Source organism: Anarhichas minor, unplaced genomic scaffold (genome assembly GCF_050575085.1).
Source record: "Anarhichas minor isolate MPS153535 unplaced genomic scaffold, ASM5057508v1 ptg000168l, whole genome shotgun sequence".
NCBI classification, from domain to species: domain Eukaryota; kingdom Metazoa; phylum Chordata; class Actinopteri; order Perciformes; family Anarhichadidae; genus Anarhichas; species Anarhichas minor.
Window position 1 is genome coordinate 48187 of NW_027466614.1, and position 20868 is coordinate 69054.

Here is a 20868-nt window from a genome sequence, read left to right on the forward strand (position 1 = left end):
CACCTCTGTGTATCTGTAATCACTGTTGGTGGCCAGAAACACTTTGGCTACTTCGTTCATGCGACTGAGGAGGAGAGGAAGCTTTGACTTGGTGGAGGAGAAACAGAAGCAACATCAACAACGCAGAACAGACTGAACCAGCTACATTACCTTGTTTCACCATGACAGAGTAATACAGTACTTGTTGTCACTATAAAGCAGCAGTACTTACATCCTTTACCACATACTTCTCCAGGTTTTCAACAGTCTTCTCTTTTAAGGACCCCTGAGAGGAGAAACAACAGAGCACTGATGGCTGTGACCGGATTTGACGACAGATGACGGCCGACAGCTGGACGCTTTCATTGTGGAAAATAAATGATTCTACCTTGAAGTGAACCCAGTCCACGCCGTCTCTGACATCCTGGAACACGCTCTTATAGGACATGAAGAGGTCGCCATCTTTGAAGCCGTTCTCACAACTACAGAGACAGTTAAATGGCGTTACCATTGGATCCTGCGTGACATGCAATTCTGAGAGTCAAACACGATAAGGGCTGTGGCGACGCTTGTCTTTTCAACGCAACCTTTGTCATTGATCGTGAGACGCATGAACTGACAAGTCTGTATGCTGCCAGGGCTTTTGATACTTCAAAATAAAAGCTTTTCAATAACAAAATAACAGGGGGCATTTATGTGAAGGATTCATAGGAAATTTGATGTGTTTATCCGCTTCTTGTATCCGATCACTATTCGATCAGGCAGTTTCCATTGAAGTGTCAAGTGCGGACACACAGGTGGACACAGCTGTGTTCTGGTGCATTCACAGAAAAGTCACATTGAAAAGACAAGAGTAACTACGACCAAGGACTCAGTGTTTCCTCCAGACAGACAGCGTTCTGTATGCGAGTGTGCAGTACCTCGAGTATCGGGAGCAGTTACTGAAGAAATCAACCAGGCAAGCAAAGAGGTAGGTTTCTGAGGAAGAAGAAATAGGGGTCAGTGAGACTGAACATGAACATGTTTACAACATGAGAGTTCATCCCCATTCAGAGCCAGTGAACTCCAGTTGAAGCACCATTCCTCTTCTTTCATTGGTGTACCTATGTGTACCTTTAGTCTGGGAAGTAGGGGTATGAGATGTGCCTCTCTGCTAAACTTTATACAACGACTTATCTAACCCAGGATTCACTTAGTAATAGCCATTCCCATGGCAACCTTTGATTGCTGAATCAACAGTTACAGTGAACTGCTGCAGCTTAAAAATGATCTTCAACTAGCTCCACAAGTTTCACTCGTCATTCATCATTTTGGTTGAAATGAAGGTAAATCTGTGTTCTTTCAAACAATGTAGCTGTGGAAGCAAACTGACCTCAACTTTTGGTTGTTTCAACGGTGATATTGTGCCTCTCCACCCCTTCAAAATAAAAGCCCCATGGAGTAACTGTTTGTTCACAGAAAGCTAAGTATGAGGCCTATCATTGAATATCAGCCAGAAACAGTGCATGTGTCATGTCACGGGTTGGCTGTTCCTTTGATACGCTGTTCTTATGAAATACCTTTTGAATCTGTCTCTCCCCCTATTGCTGTTATTCAACTTTCTAATGACATTCACACTCATTTAACTCAGTCCTACTTCACTATTCCTACTACTTCACACCGATGACAGCCAGCAATACAGTCTAGCATCAGCTCTTCAAAAGAATCCTAAAATATTTTTAATCTTTTATAAATGAATGGTGTAATTCAACTTTTCAATCACATTCACCCGAATTAAACCCATTCCCACGTTTCCAACTATTCCTACTACTTCACTTCTTTACACATGTAAGACACCAGTTCAGTCAGATGTTCAGCATCCAGCATTCACACCATGATACCGTAATATCCTCACAAATGCTCTTCTATAGAACACATTCTCTTTTTAAAGTCAGGGTTTTTCAAGCTAGTATTAAATTCAAACTACAATTAAATTCCTCACTTTTTGTGTCAGGAAATAGGAACTAAGATCCTACGATCCTACAGCTGTTCTGCATATTTGTTTTTGTTCACCCGAGTGGGCAGTGATGACACGTGGGCAGACATTACTTAAGATGCTTTCATAGTCTTCAGAGCAAAGACCGTTGTACCGTGTAGTCTGCAAATGTTCATATATCCATCAGCGCTGAGATCACAGATGGGGCTAAAGCTGCACTCATGTCATATGGTACAGATGGGAAACATTGACATGTTCACGTCATCAAGAGGGTTGTATGACTGACAAAATAACAGCATACCCATCACATCTAGGTGCAATAGCTGTGACGGGTATCAGTCTTTGGCTGATGGGAGGCATCCACATTAGTTTTGGATTCAGACACTTCCGTATTAGTCAGCACCAAGTCAGATATATTGGAACTTTCAAAAAAATCCCAGCCATAGCCATAGCCGACCCTTGGCAAAGCCCAGCTGCTACTCTGTCAAGCTGTCCAAGCTACCATAGAGCCCACACTGCCACTAACTGCACTCCCTCAATACACTATTCATTATGTCAACAGTCATTCTGACAATAAGTATTCATTGACATCCCTTTATTTTATGACTAAATTGTAACAACTAACACAGACAAACGAAATGAGGGTGAAATGTCTTTAAGCCCATACGAGTAAAGACGAGACCACATAGTTGGCTTTGTTTTGGGCAGACGAGGGATAGTACTTTAGTTTAGTATTATTTACCCTCTTTAACTGAACATTAACAAAGAAGATTCAAATGATTCAAATGTAAAGAAGATTCAAATGTACTTTCATAATGGATGATGTTCTGTGACCTGACAAAATATAACAAATTATTAGCTAAAAAACAATTGATAGGCATGAGCGCTTGACCTTTGTGTTTCCTCAGCGGTCTCCTTGACTTCAGACTGTATCTCACAGGGTCTACTCGCCCTCATTGTCACACCTGCTTGGTAGTGAATATCATACTATTTGTAGAAGTAGTTCCACTTATAGAATGGTTACAGACCCGTATGATCCAAACATTTCAATAACTCAAGTCAAAATGTCAAAATGTATTGAAAAAGAGAGATTTAATCATTTCCAAAATTCGCAAGATACCAAACTAAATATTCAGCTTGAATCCATATATCTGTTGGCATTGAGCCTTTCAAAAACATTTTCACTGGGTTTACTTTTAAACCAGTTTGCTCTCCTGTAGAGCTGGACCGTGAATGACTCCCATTTCACATAAACGCGGCATAAGCAACAGGTAACAATGTTGAACTCTGTGTATTGAAACTGAAGGGATAGAACGCTGGCTTTTGAGTACCCGTTCACACAGACATTGCACAAATCAAATAACAGAGTACGAACATCGTCAGTCAATACCAACAACACCAATGTAGAGACTAGAGCCTAATGAGCATTGATTATTCAGACTAATTATCACAGGCCAAGTCATAAAAGTAGCCTGAAGCCTGCTGGTAACAATGTCTCAGCTGATTCACGTCATATACATCAAATACCTTAAAAGCTTAAATGCATGACTATACCGTGTTCTAATACATTAACAATTAAATTTCATTCTAAGACTACCAAAAGCTGTGGCGTGTTGATGTGTTTTCTTACCGGGCAGGTTGAAGAGTGTGTTGAGGATGTAGAAGCGCTCCGTGTCTCCACGCTGAATAAACTTGTTGGGGTACATGTCTCTGATGTCAGGTCTTTGCAGAGTGAGCCAGGAAGGTAACAAACCAGGAAACATCAGTTATACCGGTTCATTATTCAAATTACAGTGCATCTTCATTATCCCCTATGCAGTGGTCAGACATGTCTTATTACTCCTCTACAGTGCCATCAGTGGTTAAAGGTGCTGAATTCAATACTGTCAGCAGAGGGATTGCCTTTCCACGGCTCTCAACATAGCAATGGCTCAGCTGGCAGCTAACGAAGCTAACAGCCTGAACAGTGTAAACAACGGCAACAGTGCTGACGGAGCTGACGAATTAGCGCTTTGCAGAGTGGCAGCAATGAGCTCGCCAGTGGGGCACGCTCACATGCACTAAAAGAAAGGTGCAGCCCAGCCGAGCAGTGTAAACAAAGCACAGAGAAGCTCTGATTACAACACACTTCATTCTCTGCTCAGGTCTATACCTTTACATCCGGTGGACCACCATGGGACCTTATTTTGAAAAATATATGCACGGTAGTCAATGGAGAGAAACAAATAACTTTTTGATCCTGTTTGAAGTGTGACATGTGGCGTTAGTCAATTTAAAAGGAACATTTTTAATTTTAGCCAAATTTTGTCCTCAAAAGCTACGATGCTTGTGTGTTTCATACCAGGATGTACTTACACCAACAATGGGTTTTGCTCGTTCTTTTGCTTTCCAGGTGATAAAAACACATCAGGTAAGGAAACATTCTATTTGTGCGTGGAACATAGCTACGTTAGCTAGCTACCTAGCAGGCCAAGGTAACGGCCTTGATGGTGACGCACATTGTGCAGGACAAGAGATGTAGTTTCACACTAAACTAAATGATACTACGACAAAACTATGACGAACTGCGACTTTCTTGACGTGCAAACATTTTTTTTTATTGACAGCACTGTAATTCACAGCACTATTCAAACGGCATCAGAAAATTATTCGTCATTGTTCGTGGAATACTGCACATATTATTTTCCTAAATAAGGTCCCATGAGGGACACTAGAAGGGGCAGGACTTCACCTCTTTATATTTTTTTGCTATTATTTTAATGCTCTGAACATTTATCACAAACGTATTCAGTAAGTTTAAATTCAGTCTATCAAATGCACTTGAGTACACTGTGTGTAACCTCGACGTTTACTGGCTGCTTATGCGCCAGATGTCTAGACAAATCAACAAAGCCACACTCATATGTAGGCCTAAGGGTACAGAACTCTGGTGAGGCAGGATGCAATACCGTTACATCTTCCCTATAGTCTATTCATGGGATTGTTCGCCATGCTAGTGGCTAAGAATGTCAATGTCATGCGGTCTACCACTTTGGTCCTGACTGGACTACCTCAAAAAATATTGGATAGATTGCCATGAAATCTTGTACAGACATTCACGGTGCCCAGAGGATGAATCCCATTGACTTAAATGATCCTCTGACACCAATAGATGGAACATTTCCATTTACTCTGTGAAAGATCTCAACATCTACCGGACTGATCGGCACATTTTCTGCAGAAATTCATGGCGCCCAAATGATTACTAACAACTTTGGGGATCCTCTGACTTTTTTGACAATTGTGGTTTTTAAGTGAAATATCAGCTCATCTATTAAATGTATTACCATCAGGTCAAAATTTTAATTTGTCCAATTCTTTGGTTTATGACCAAATACCTGTAGAACTAATTACATTCCCCTCAGCCTCAGTTTTACTTTGTGTTCATGGCTGTTCAGCTAAACTAAGATGATAAACATGGTATCAATATTATACCTACTGAACATCAGCCTGTTAGCATCACTAACAAGCTTAGCATGACTTTAGAGTTACATTTTTTTGATAGCTGAGCTAGAGTGGTGGACCTCACCCCTTCACGAAGTTGAATCCGTGCACACACACCAGGATGTTCCCGTATGCATCCACTTTGAGCAGGTTGCCATACATTGTGTCAAACACCAGACCTCTGAGAAGAATGGAGACAGGTGAGTGTCAGAGACAGAGAGCACACAGCACACCTGAGAGTGAGGATTTGTTGCACTGGTATTCAAACAAAAGAAGCAGGGCTAAGTGAACCAGCCTGGTGGGGAAGGAGGGGTCGTAGACAAAGTTGAGCAGCTCTTGTGGATAACCAATGGACACCAGACGCTCCACCGTCAAGTCGAAGCCCATCGACTCGTACTCAGGAGATTTATACACTGGACAGACAGAGAGGGAGACAGGCTTCTGATGAAGGCGGTGCACCAAAAAACACAGTGATCGTACAATAACGCCACACAGAGGGTTAGTTTGACAGAAATGTCTTCCATAAACATCTTCTCTCAAACAAATCGATCATTTACGACTGTCAGGTAAGTTTGGAACTGCAGTTGTAACCAGAGGTCGCGTTAACCGAACATTTTCTGTTAATGGCGGAATTTTTTTGACAATGACGGAAAAAAACTGAAGGCCGTCTGTCACTTTGACGGACTGGAGGCCTTGGAGCGTCTGTGACCACGACGAGCACCAGCGCCTATGCTGTGGGATTTCCTCCCGCTGAAGCGAGTGCTTGCAGGATCGGGAAATCCCACGTTCACAGAATCTGGTGAGTCCAGTCTCCCGTGTGGCAGCAGAGCGTTCAGCCTTCAGAACAAAATAAAAACAGCCTTGAGAAGTCGTCTGTCCGAGGCAAATATGGAAAAACATAATTGATCTGCTCAGTCGGTGACGTTTCTCTCCATTCCCTTATAGATACACAATTTAGAAGCTTGTTCTGTATAGTAATGATATAAAAACACCTGTGTCAGTTGAAAACTCAAATTATATTACAAAATTCAAAACTAAAACTGTATGAACACCGGATCTATTATCATTACTCACGTTGACCGAACAGCTAGTGGACCGTGAGGACATTAGAATCACAGACTCCACCTTCACATATATCTTTAGCCTCCGTCTCATTATAACACAAATATTAAATGACAGACAACGAGAATGTTTAACGCAACCACTGGTTGTAACTGCAGACTCTTTAAAGCCAGACAGGGTGTTACATTCAAATACATGGTGGAGATTGTGGAGAAATTACTTTGCTAATCATTCCTTAGCTCATAAATGCAGCTGACTCTCATGTATCAGATGTATCAAAGCTGTCCACAAGCACAGGCCACAAAACAGACCATATGGCTGTAACCCTTGCTCCAACCACAGTCCCCTCCTGTTATTGTGGTATCACATGTCTTGAATGCCTCCAGGTCAGAAGTATATCCTTACACACGGTTGGACAGGAGCAGCTTGGGTTACAGTGGGTGCTGCAGTGAGACTGCCAGAGGACTGTGCCTGCCCTCAAGGACCCACTATTTTGTATTCAGGGCGCTTCAAGGATTGGTCTCTGCCATTGGGACAGAGTCAGACAAAGCCTGATTTTTATAAAGTGTTCAAATAATTGATAGCCGCAAAGAGCAAGAAGGACGATCCGATAAGGACAACGCGTACAGCGATACTCTGTTATAATAGTGTGTCGTATAAACACACATAAAGCTCAGGACAGACAGACGCAGTGCAACATAAATGAAATAAACATGGAACTCAGACTGCACTTACCTGCCAGAGTGTAATCCATATCAAAACCAAAACACTTGATCTTCTCCATGGCCAAGCTTCGGTTGACAAACACTCTGGAAGGGGAGAACAATGAGCGGTCAATCAATGCATGCCAGCTGGCTGTTTAAATGAAATGTGGCACTGCCACGGATTCCTACAGCAAACGTCTAATTCATGGTGGATAGTAGACAATCAGTCTGGTGGAACATTCTAGAGTTACAGGGGGAACATACTGAAGAGCAGCAACACTTTCTGCAGGTCAGCTTTTGATGCATGGCAGACATAGTGAACTAGCATGAGTCACAACCACAACACCAACAGACATGCAACCCTACCTACTTGTAGTGACCAGTGCATCTGATGTAAAAACCTGTCAATAGCCTTCTGGTTCCCCTTCAAATGGGACTTCTGGAGACAGATTGAATTTCAAACACTTTTCCTAAAAGTCTAAGTTGTTAACAGGAAATGTAAGACAGCGAACAACATCAAATCGGAACTCAACATCAACTCATCAGCTGCTACACACACAGGCAACACTACTATCATCCCTGGTGTGTAGATTGTATGGGTCATATTCATAGCTATCTGTCAGTAGTTTTAGACCAGCGCAACAATCTTTCTCAGATGCTGCCACCACAATGCTGTAGGCAGAATAAAAATCAACACAATAATGATTTGTAAATGGAAATATACACTCAGCTGCCACTGTATTAGGTACAGCTAACTGACTAAGTTCTGTTTGTTTTGAAACTGTTTCAAGGTGTTGATTCAACATTTTGGAGGCTGCTGTTGAACTGTATTGCATTATTCACCTTATGATGCTCCGACAATTATTTATGGGTCAAACACAATTGTATTGGTTCTTCCAGTTTAGCGCTAGGAGCGTTGTAAAGAATGAATGATATCTGGGAACATTCAGCAGCTTCACTGCAGCAATCAGATGGTTTTACAGAACCACATCCATCACGGCAGTGACTGGAAGGACGACAGATGAAAACATTTTATGACTTTGTGGTGTTTTTTTTGGTGTGGATGGCTCCGCTATGAGGAACTATAAAAGTAGTGAAGCAGATCAGTACACCTGCCGATCGGACTCGGCTGACAGAAGCACATGTGGACGGTGTTTTAGTGATTACTCTCACTGTCAGAGGGCTGGACGAAAGGTCCACAGAGAGAGTTTGCATAATTCATTAGTTCATCTAAAGACAGAATTAAACCAACCAGTTTACAACAGACTGTCCGTCTGTCTGCTAGTGCTCACCTGAGTGTGAGATTTGGTTTGAATCATAACACATTCCCACTGCAACTCGTTTAGCTACAGGACATAAGCATTAACCGAGGTAACAGTCCCATCCTCGTTGGACGAGCAACAGACTGTTCTTGTGCTCCCGAACACACTTGGATCCTGAAGGAGAGAAGGATAACTTCTACCTAGCTCTCTTCCTATTCAAGTCCACATTCGCTGTTTTCCCCGCTGTCACATGAGGACCAGCTAGCCGCTTAATCCGCCGACACAGCGCATTACGGTCCCCCGTCATCGTCTGGATGAAACTGATCCAAACACAAAGACGGAAGTGCACACGCCGATCGCTACGTGAAGTGATCTCAAGTAAGAGGCCTCTGTCTGGGCAGAGAGAGGTCAAAGTGTGTTATTGTAACCCTGTTTTTCTTGAAGATCATTTTACCGTTGATAACGTGTTATTGTGTACATTACAGGTACCGCTTGGCTTTGTTAGTGTTTAGATCAGCCCACCGCGGGTTAGTAAACTGGACTTTATCAGTTAAAGCTCCAGTGCCGCAGCTGCCGAAACGGAGTTCGCCAGTCGGGCTCCTGTGTGATAAAGTTACAGTTACTGTACTTCACTGCGGTGGTGAGGATCCTCTGTGCCTTGCTTTGAGTTTTCCCATTCTATCCTGACTAACACACACACACACACACACACACACGTTTGTTGCTTTTAGGTTTAGTACTGTAGCTGCGTGTAGATGTATAATAGATGTTTGTTTAAATATAATTGATTTTTGGTTATTGGTCCCTGATCCCAGGGTAGTGCCCCATTATCATTAATCCATATTAATAATCTTATTAATATAATCATAACCAAACCTGCTCCTGCCATACCCCATGCTTCAACATGCAGTGTGGACCTGTGTGTAATTACAAAAACACTGTCGACATGTGCTTTTTGTACCGACTGGCCAATCTCACACAGCCAGCAGATCCTCACAGCTCCAAATATGTAAGCATACATTTCCCAACAAATGTTTGGGATTGACTGATCAACTATAAAATTAAAACTTAATAAAAAAATTGACGCGTAAAGGATGACAAAGCTAGGGAGTCGAAGCAAAGTAATCGGACCTCTACAAACGGAAATAAGATTACAAAATAACGTTTAATACATTCGAGCATATTAGGCAACCTACAGATGTGCTAAAATAACAACTCATGTGCAATTACTGCTCGGCAGTAATACATCCACAGTAAAACTCTCGCTGAGAGCAGCTCACAACAATCAGCCTCGTACACTCGTCTCACATCTCTGACTGCTGACGCAGAAATACAGATTACATGTAATCTGTGACTCTACTCAGACTGCACACGGTCCTTGAGTTTCCATTCAGATGGCGTGAGAGATGACGTCAGGTTGACAGTAACAGATGAGGATTAAAAGGAAAGATGCAGGAGCAGATGGAAATGCAACAGAAGGAGCTCACACTGACAAATCACAATGACCACCACCTGCTGTCTCCACAGCGAGACACCCGAATATCACGCATCAGTGTCAGTGTGGAAGCACTTCCATGAGAACTGGATGAAGGGTCAACTCACATCATGGGCATCACAACAGAAGAGTCATTTAGTCAGTAGTCACAGTTTGTTGTTAACAACAGAAGGATGGCATACCTCATTGCAGGATGGTTTTGAGCCAGATCCCTTGGAAAGCTTTGTGATAGAGAATACATGTCGTATTACCACTGAGCTCATGTACATGGCTCTGGTGTCTTTGTCAGTGAAGAATCGGTCTTCTACGGGGCCGTTCACATGTTGCGTCTAAAACGCGTGGAAAACCCAGGCCGTGCCGCTTTCATCTATTTATCCAAAGTGCTTGGGGGGGGGGGGGTTGCTGTTACTAAGCAACCAAAATCTGTGTGCTACGATAACGATGATGATAGTGAAGTTGCGGTAATTTAGCAGTTAAATAGATTTCCAGCAGCATAAATCCCTCACAGTAGCTTTACTTGATGTGTCTGTGACAACTTGGCTGAACTTTTGACCGGATGTTGTGAAGCCACTAAGATAGTCCGTGGGACGGATAGTAAAGCTCCGGGTGGTCCTGAACTAAAATGATCAACTTCTCCATTAATTTACCGTAGACTGTTATTTATCGTAGACTGTTATTTACCGTAGACCGCGATCGACCCGGTCGTGGCTGTTTTCTGTCCTGGCCCCACAGTGGTGGAATGAACTCCCCACTGACGTCAGGACAGCAGAGTCGCTGCCCATCTTTCATCAGGCTGAAAACTCACCTCTTCAAGAAGTACTACCCTGAGCCTTCCACTTATTGTATTCATACTAGTTTGTTCCACTTATTGTATTCGTAATAGTTTGTTGCACTCATTGTATTCGTACTAGTTTGTTGCACTCATTGTATTCGTACTAGTTTGTTGCACTCATTGTATTCGTACTAGTTTGTTGCACTTATTGTATTCGTACTAGTTTGTTGCACTTATTGTATTCGTACTAGTTTGTTGCACCTATTGTATTCGTACTAGTTTGTTGCACTTATTGTATTCGTACTAGTTTGTTGCACTTATTGTATTCGTACTAGTTTGTTGCACTTATTGTATTCGTAGTAGTTTGTTGCACTTATTGTATTCGTACTAGTTTGTTGCACTTATTGTATTCGTACTAGTTTGTTGCACTTATTGTATTCGTACTAGTTTGTTCCACTTATTGTATTCGTACTAGTTTGTTCCACTTATTGTATTCGTACTAGTTTGTTGCACTTATTGTATTCGTACTAGTTTGTTGCACTTATTGTATTCGTACTAGTTTGTTGCACTTATTGTATTCGTACTAGTTTGTTGCACTTATTGTATTCGTACTAGTTTGTTGCACTTATTGTATTCGTACTAGTTTGTTGCACTTATTGTATTCGTACTAGTTTGTTGCACTTATTGTATTCGTACTAGTTTGTTGCACTTATTGTATTCGTACTAGTTTGTTGCACTTATTGTATTCATATTAGTTTGTCTCTGTACGTTTGCTCTGGTTTATGCTCTTAGATGCTTGTTTAAAGGAGATGTACTTATGACTTCTGGTGACTAGTTCTCTTGAATACCGATGATGAATACACTTATTGTAAGTCGCTTTGGATAAAAGCGTCTGCTAAATGACTGTAATGTAATGTAATTTACGGAAGAAAGTACAGATATCTACAAGCTCTGATTGGTTGTTCCTCGTCACATGGCATGCAGTGGGCATCCAAAAGATGAACTATAGTATATAGGAAATAGGCGTTTGCTCATGGCGACGGCGTTGCTCTTGACAACAATGGATTTGAGGGCGCAAAACATGCGACATGTGAACAACCCCTATTACAACATCAGTAATAAGATCTGCCTCCAGTACCTGCTATTTATCTATTTATCAAAATCTTACATATTCAATAATCAACATACACATCTGACATTTCAAAGCATCCTTTTATTTAGATTTGATGGGACCAGCGGCCCATTTGTTGCATCCAATAATCTAGGTTAACATGATGTTTCAATGTTTCTTATTATTTCGCTTTCAGCTTCCCAGGTTGCTGAAGAAAGGAACTACCATGCTCTGTTCTGTACTTTTCATTTAAAATAAAGTTGCTTTTAAAGCTTCATCACGTGTTTAAGCTCAGGAAACAACAGTTAAAAGAATAGCTTGTTCTGGAGCTTTCAGGCAAATCACACAGACTTCACTCAAGTGTCAAGCTCCACCTTTAAAAGGTGGAGTCAGCGATTCGAATCCAATACACTTTTTATCAAATTCAGCGGGTATCTCCTCACAGTTCACTTGCTGTCCATTCTGTGTGTGTGCTGAACACAAAGATCCAGTGTGTATACACAGCCCCAGCTCTGTGCCGCACAACACTACTGCAGCCAATAAGCAACAGGGCGCCTAAAGACAGAGGCTGTGGTAGCAACAGGGACAGGACATCTGGTTTGGGTGTCCAGAATCTCTGACTCCGCCTTCAAGCCAATGTGGACATGAACATGTACAGTTCTAGGATAACAACTTAGTACGGGGCCTTGAGTGGAGGTTCTTTGTTTAAATGATGTGTGTTTACAGTAAAAGGCACCCTGTGGAGTTTTGACCACTAGTACAGCTGTGGAGTATGTTTTGTATCTACTGCCGTGTTTCCATTCATTACCTAGAGACTGTGGCAGCCTGCCATAGTCAGATTTAGTGTTTCCCACAGGATTTAGAGAGACTATGGTGGGTGGACCCCTAGACCCGTTAAGGGGGTCTCGGGGTAAACTCCTCTGGAAGAATTTAAAGTCAAATGCATCAATCTTGTGCACTTTGAGAGCAAAATGAAAAGGCTAGATCTATGAAAACTATTCTGTGCACTAATTGTGGTGGAATGTAGCTAAGTAGATTCAGGCTCCTCAGGTACTGTAATTAAGTACATTTTTTATTTTATTTACTTGAATATTTCCATTTTATGTTCCTTTGTACTTCTACTCCACTAGAACGCAGAGCGATATATCGTACTTTCAACATATACATTGGGTACGGAAAGTATTCAGACCCCTTTACATTTTTCACTCTTTGTTTCATTGCAGCCATTTGCTAAAATCAAAAAAGTTCATTTTATTTCTCATTAATGTACACTCAGCACCCCATCTTGACAGAAAAAAACAGAAATGTAGAAATTTTTGCAAATTTATTAAAATAGAAAAACTGAAATATCACATGGTCATAAGTATTCAGACCCTTTGCTCAGTATTGAGTAGAAGCACCCTTTTGAGCTAGTACAGCCATGAGTCTTCTTGGGAATGATGCAACAAGTTTTTCACACCTGGATTTGGGGATCCTCTGCCATTCTTCCTTGCAGATCCTCTCCAGTTCCGTCAGGTTGGATGGTGAACGTTGGTGGACAGCCATTTTCAGGTCTCTCCAGAGATGCTCAATTGGGTTTAGGTCAGGGCTCTGGCTGGGTCACAGAGTTGTTCCGAAGCCACTCCTTTGTTATTTTAGCTGTGTGCTTAGGGTCATTGTCTTGTTGGAAGGTGAACCTTCGGCCCAGTCTGAGGTCCAGAGCACTCTGGAAGAGGTTTTCTTCCAGGATATCTCTGTACTTGGCCGCATTCATCTTTCCTTCAATTGCAACCAGTCGTCCTGTCCCTGCAGCTGAAAAAACACCCCCATAGCATGATGCTGCCACCACCATGTTTCACTGTTGGGATTGTATTGGGCAGGTGATGAGCAGTGCCTGGTTTTCTCCACACATACCGCTTAGAATTAACGCCAAAAAGTTCAATCTTGGTCTCATCAGACCAGAGAATCTTATTTCTCATAGTCTGGGAGTCCTTCATGTGTTTTTTGGCAAACTCTATGCGGGCTTTCATATGTCTTGCACTGAGGAGAGGCTTCCGTCGGGCCACTCTGCCATAAAGCCCCGACTGGTGGAGTGCTGCAGTGATAGTTGACTTTGTGGAACTTTCTCCCATCTCCCTACTGCATCTCTGGAGCTCAGCCACAGTGATCTTTGGGTTCTTCTTTACCTCTCTCACCAAGGCTCTTCTTCCACGATTGCTCAGTTTGGGTGGACGGCCAGGTCTAGGAAGAGTTCTGGTCGTCCCAAACTTCTTCCATTTAAGGATTATGGAGGCCACTGTGCTCTTAGGAACCTTGAGTGCTGCAGAAATTCTTTTGTAACCTTGGCCAGATCTGTGCCTTGCCACAATTCTGTCTCTGAGCTCCTTGGGCAGTTCCTTCGACCTCATGATTCTCATTTGCTCTGACATGCACTGTGAGCTGTAAGGTCTTATATAGACAGGTGTGTGCCTTTCCTAATCAAGTCCAATCAGTTTAATTAAACACAGCTGGACTCCAATGAAGGAGTAGAACCATCTCAGAAGAAATGGACAGCATGTGAGTTAAATATGAGTGTCACAGCAAAGGGTCTGAATACTTATGACCATGTGATATTTCAGTTTTTCTTTTTTAATAAATTTGCAAAAATTTCTACATTTCTGTTTTTTTCTGTCAAGATGGGGTACTGAGTGTACATTAATGAGAAATAAAATGAACTTTTTTGATTTTAGCAAATGGCTGCAATAAAAAACAAAGATTGAAAAATGTAAAGGGGTCTGAATACTTTCCGTACCCACTGTATTTGACAATATGAGTCACCGGTTAGGCTACTTTACCGATACAGATTCTTAATACAAAATATGAATCAACTCACAAACTATGATGTATTATGAAGAAGTATATAGCCTAGTTATTAACTATGTAAAGTACTTCAAATGAACTCCACCTTCACCAGCTGCAACATTAAAGTGATGAACACATTAATGCATCAATAGATGTAATCCAATGATATAGGCCTACTGTATATATCATTTGAAATGGATCGTTGTGCATGATGACAATAGTTGTACTGTTTGGTACTGTGGTAGAGCAGGTCGTCCTTCAATCAGAAGATCGGCGGTTCGATCCCGGCTCCACTAGTACGTGTCGATGTGTCCTTGGGCAAGAGACTTAACCCCACATGTCTCCAGCAAGCTGTGCCTGAGGTGTGTGAATGTTAGACAGTGCTGATGAGCAGGTGGCACCTTGCATGGTAGTCCTGTCATCAGTGTATGAATGGGTGTGAATACAAAAGTATAGCATCAAAATATACTTCAAGCACCAAAAGTAAAAGTACTCATTATGCAGAATGGCCAATTTCATGAGAATAAATATTTATTATATCATTGATAATAATGATTGATGTATTCATGTGATCATTACTTTAATGTTGCAGCCGGTAAATGTGGAGCTCATTTCAACTACTTTATATAGGCCTACTTAATAATGATATACTACTTCATAAGATCCCAGAGGGTCCCAGGTCCACTCAACAGTCTCACAGAGTCCTGAGGCAGACACTGACTGGTACATGACCAACATGACCCCCACTCTGCTATCCAGCAAACCAGCGAGAAATGGCAAAGAGCCAAGGAAACAAGTAACTGGTGAGTCAAGTGGAGCATCAATGATGCAGGGCTGGGTATCATTATTTTACAACTACAGTCAATACAATACCAAAGTTTCACAAAATTGCCATAAAATACCAAATTTATATATTCTTTTCCGATAGCTTACCCTGAGGAATATTAAAGGTTTTGACAAAATTGTTTTATGAATTTGATAAAAGAGGCCAAATTTGTCACATACAAGCAGCTGTAAGAGAACTTCAATACAGAACAGGCATATTTAGAATGAATCAACTACTACTTCGTTAAGGATTAAGTCAACAAGATTAGATCTTTTGATGTGAACTTTGAGACATGTTTTGATCCTTGATGCTATGGACACACCAGAATGCGTTAACATGTCTACGGTACACTAACTACTGAAGGTAAACTGAACGTCTACACCACAGACTGTGTAGAAGAAGTGGACGTAGTCGTCGTGACGTCACCCATTGGTTTGTGGACTGATGTTTGGAAACCTTGAGTTCGGACTTTTTGCCATCACCAACTAATGAGGATCAGCCAGGATCTTTATCACTTTGAATTAGCTCGTTTATTTTCATAATTACTAAAAAAATATCAGGTTCCTGTCAGATTGTCAACAACAAACCAAAATGACTAATTTCTCCATGAACAAAGCCTGAGCCTCATTTCTACTTAGTAAGGGGAACACATCTGCTTTAATGTATCTGAATGGGGTTTTATCATAGATCATTAATGTGAAGCCTTTCTAATGCATTGAAATAACATCACACACACACACACACTACAGCCAATAAACATAACCTATTTGTCCTGATTTAAGACTTTAGCAGGACCTTTCTGCCAGTCTAAACTAACACCTACCTGTGGTGAGCTTCACGTCGATACTTCTTCATGGCCACGCCGTCCATATTGGCTGGTATGTCGGCATAGTTCTGCAGACGGTCACTCCAAGAAGTTGTCATCTTGAAGCGTACCAACTGTTTCTGTGAGGAAAAGGAGCTATTTGTTAAACCCAGAACCACACAACTGCGCTCAAGTGAGTCGTCATCTGCAGAACCTTGGTCAAGCCAGCAGGCGCTTGAAATGCAATGCGTGTCTATTCGTGGTGTTACGGTACAAGAGCTTGGATAGCATGTATAGTAATAACAATAATAATATTATAACCTCTTAAGCATTTTATTTTATAACCAGCAAAATGTGGGAAAAATATGAACATCATAATGTCATTTGAGCTGATTTTGCCATTAATATTCTCAAAAACTGTAGAGCAAAATCTAATGAAATTAGACATGGACATAGTAGTGGTCATCATGAACAGAAATCCAGTGGAAATTTTAGCTAGACAATGAGGGAAATGTTTTTTATTACAGATCAAAGTTTATTATTTGATCATATTTTAACTTTCAAAACCCCTTTTTCAATAAAAAAACAGTACAGTAGTGTAACTTCAGATGTTATTATACTTGGATTTCATATAATGTACAGCATAATGTTGTTTTTGACTTGTTATATCATTTAGGTCAGGGGTCGGCAACCCGCGGCTCTTCAGCCCTCTGTTGCGGCTCCGAGTCTCCGAGTCTCTACTCTACTATGATATCCGTCCACATGTTTCAGCATCGTGTTCGAGATGATCTCCGTCCAGACTAAAACGCCTGAAAACGAATATCACGTGACTATTCACGTACACTGGGCATGATGGTGTGTGCCGGTGTAAACAGGAAGTAGATTGGTTGCTTAGTTTAAAAAATACGACAGAATAATAAAGTAGTCTTTAATAATGAAAGCTTGTGTTTGATACTCATAAACTCAAACACACATTTGGTGGAAAGTTTTAGAAGTTTTATTTTTCAGACTTAGTTACAGCGCTGTGGATCTCTCTCTCTCTCTCACATCAAATTTACTTTAAAAATCAACACTTACACGTAAAGGTTTACTAGATTATGGATCCATAAATGTGGTCAACACACGTCTCTCACTCGTTTCCATTGTTGTTCTCACTCGTAGCTCTACTGGTGTCTGAAGTCTGTCTACTGGAGAGCATTTACTGTTTTGTTCCTTTACAGTTTATGTGTGTGGACTTCACAATAGTTAGGAAATAATAAGAAAACAATAATATGAAAAGGAAAGTCCTCCTTTTTGTGTCCGTCCTCCTCAAAGCCGCTAACAGTGACTTCAGACGGCCGCTCCGTAGGTCTGATAATGCCGCTGGACACGCCTCTCACTAATCGCTCCAATAACAGCTGCTTCCTCCTCAGAAATGCAGACTTTAACTGAACAGCTGCTAGTAAAGACAACACGGTCACAACTGTAATCAGTTGTCCATGTTGAATTAACCTGGTAGTCGATCGGTAATCAAGACTGCTGTTGTTTGTGATCTTCCGTGAAAAGGTCACGTGATAGGGGCGTGACGAATCAGGTAAGGTCACATCGTGAACCAATCAAGTAGTGAACGTGGGCGTCTACGTCATCGTTTCTAAACGTATGCGTTTACGAGCGTCCACATGAAAAGGTAACCCCGGAGTTTTCAAACTCTTCCGTTTTCGGTGCTTTGAAAACTCCGGCGTAGTGTGGACGCTCAGTGTAAAGGTAGCTAAACATGTAAACATGTGTTTTCAAATGTGAACGTAGTAGTGTGGACGTGGCCTCAGGCTCTGACAAAAAATAATATGGAAATAAATAACGGTTATTTTTATTGTATTTTTTGCACAGTGGACACTCTTTCAAAGGAACAGCTCTTATCTTGGAGTTTGAGGTGATACTGTGTCACTGAAAATAGCAATAAAATATCAAGAATTGTCTTAATTCTTGTTCTATATTTTCATAAATATAACAAACTATAGTTTTTGTATATATAATATAACCAAATATAAAACTTTATAAGCTGTGATATCAAATAGCTTTTGCGGCTCCAGACGAATTTTATTTGGTGGAAAATGGGGCAAAATGTCTCTTTGGATAGTAAAGGTTGCCGACCCCTGGTATAGGTCTATCTCCGGGCTTTTTGGGCTATCCACGCCCCCGTACCGTAACACCACGAATAGACAAGCATTACATTTCAACCGAGGTTCCGCAGATGACGACTCAATTGACCGCAGTACCACATACACACACACAGAGTCATTCAGCTTGTGAGACTCTGATAACTGAGATTATGTAATATTATCATGTTAAATAGTGACACCGACTATAGATTCATAACATACTGAACAAAACAAAGTGGGAGGATTAACGAAGCTATGCTAAAACACTGATTTACAGTCAAGTCAGCATTATTTCACCTTCAACTCAATAACTTTACTTAGTTTTATATTAACGCTAACCAACGTTAACCACATTGAACATTTAGTTGCCTAAAGAAAGCCCAATATTTTGAAACTTGGTTTCCTAATGGATGGATTATCTTCCATCTGACACTAGATATTATATTAATATTATTACGAGTAATTATACACCATTAAATCTGAAAAAATGACTCATCATTTATGTATTTTAAGTTGATATTTATTGGGACGTTAGCTAAAAACTGTCGGGACCAGGAAATAATCCCAATACCCATTGTAATATACGATATATAATATAATAAAGAATAAATAACTAATATATTAACGTTAATGAAGCAAACCAACGGTTTAACAAATACTTTAAGTAGCGTTACGTTATCAGCTGCAGGACCACAGCACTTTAACGTGCATAACGTTAATGAGTCTTCTGAACATGAGCAGAGACACCGAGGCTAAGCTAAACTTAGCTCGGTGTCCCGTAACGTTAGCTTCAGATGCTAACGTTAGCTCATGTAACTGCTCCGTTATGTTTCAATCTTCTGACAGTTACCGCTATGTTAGTTTAGCCAGCGAGCTAATTCACCTGCTGAAGTGAGTTAGCGTTATTGTATTTAACGTTTGAAACATCACGTGATAGGAAGTGTGCGGGCTTTAACCGGGTCTCCATTTGACTAAAAACACTCTTTACTTGTGGACAAGAGCACGACAACAACACTACTCACGATGTCGTGTTCTCCAGGTTCTTCTTCTTCTTCTTATTTTCTTATTCTTCTTCTTCTTCTTCAGATGGTGAATTGCGGCCGCGTGCAGCATTATCGCCACCAACTGTAGAGTTACAGAACTCTTTTCTCGTGTGTGTCATCAGTCCTGTGTTTGAAGATAACACGTGACCGCGTGCTTCAAAACACAATTCTTCATCACTTTTTTGGTCCATGAAGTACGTCGTTCCCTAATAGCCTACCTTTCTTACATTTGTATATTTAGGACAAACAGGTGACTTTTTATTTACTTACCAGGGACAGTGCACGTTATCAACATTTCAGTTTCCACCTGTGTGGAATGTGCAAGAGTTAGCTAGAGAGCTCATTTCCGTCTGTAGTCCCTGGACAGGTTATTACAAATGAGTGGCCAAATATTATGAGTACAATTCATCAGCAAACACTGTGGTACTGCACTGTACAGCACAATACTATAAAATACATAAATGCAGTACAAAAGTAGCAGATTTGTCAAATCAAGTGGAGTGAGTAACAGCAGTGTCAGAGATGAGGTAGCATGATTGTTGCAGGTTTGGTTTGCTTCATCTCTTTAGTTTTTGTTTAAAGCTTTAGTAATTAGAGCTTTCTCTGAACTCGATAAGAAGACTGTTCCAGTAGCTCTGACTGACAAAAGCCAAACCTGATCCACACAGTCCCCTCTGGTGCTTCACGGTGTTGCCCTGCTGCTGCTATCCGTCCGCATTATGAACTGACTCAGTGTGGGAGGTGCAAGCCCATGTAGAACCTTAAAGACGAGGCAAGCATCTGCAAAATGTTTAATCTTTTCTATCTCCACCCATTAACCTCTGCCACTGTGTCTTGAATTCATTCATTAACTAACTCTACTTGCTTTTAATCCATTTTGGGGTCGCTTTATCTGCGGTTTCATGAATGCATCTTGAATGCCTACATGAGCTGGTGCCCATAAAAACTGCATCATAACCTAATACTTCAATATAAAGATTGCAATAATTCATAAAAAGATATCCTGTCTACATCTTGGAGCGGTTTGAGAGTTACCTGGGCTGTACTGCGTATCAGGATTTGCAGGGGGTTTGATTTCCTCTATCACCGCAGAGTGAATCATCTTCAAATGAATATATTGTTCACTTGTTACCTTAACTTTTAGCCGTGGGACATAAAATGCATGTTTTACCATTATCAGGGTTTTTAGAAACATCAGCTCTATGTTCCTTTCATGGAGAAACATGTTGACAAATTCAATGCCTTTCTGCTTGAATGTACTTGATCAAATATGGAAAAATGGTGGAACAGCTGGCATTAAAACAATTTGACACATTGATTCTGAATTCTTCAGGTATATCTGAAATAACAACATTAAAAAAGGTTCACATAATCGTTTTTGAATATGTTAACC

General features: G+C 41.0%; 1 protein-coding gene across 7 annotated transcripts in view; it reads right to left on the reverse strand.

Annotated features, from left to right (window-relative positions):
• The window catches only part of nt5c2a (5'-nucleotidase, cytosolic IIa), a 30893-nt gene extending 11282 nt beyond the window's left edge, over positions 1–19611 (reverse strand). For 3 of the 7 annotated variants that reach the window (XM_076085544.1, XM_076085542.1, XM_076085547.1), the window contains exons 1-11: positions 19455–19611; positions 16313–16434; positions 10143–10181; positions 7235–7308; positions 5733–5850; positions 5523–5618; positions 3585–3676; positions 900–957; positions 368–461; positions 212–265; positions 4–87 (exon numbers count right to left, since the gene is read on the reverse strand). In XM_076085544.1, the coding sequence (XP_075941659.1) occupies positions 4–87; positions 212–265; positions 368–461; positions 900–957; positions 3585–3676; positions 5523–5618; positions 5733–5850; positions 7235–7308; positions 10143–10181; positions 16313–16413 (810 nt within the window). In that variant the 5' untranslated portion in view covers positions 16414–16434; positions 19455–19611. Of the gene's footprint in view, positions 1–3; positions 88–211; positions 266–367; positions 462–899; positions 958–3584; positions 3677–5522; positions 5619–5732; positions 5851–6904; positions 7023–7234; positions 7309–10142; positions 10182–16312; positions 16435–19454 lie in introns of those variants that run through there. The other 4 variants (XM_076085545.1, XM_076085543.1, XM_076085546.1 and 1 more) reach the window with 4 other exon arrangements.
• Positions 19612–20868: the final 1257 nt, after the last annotated feature.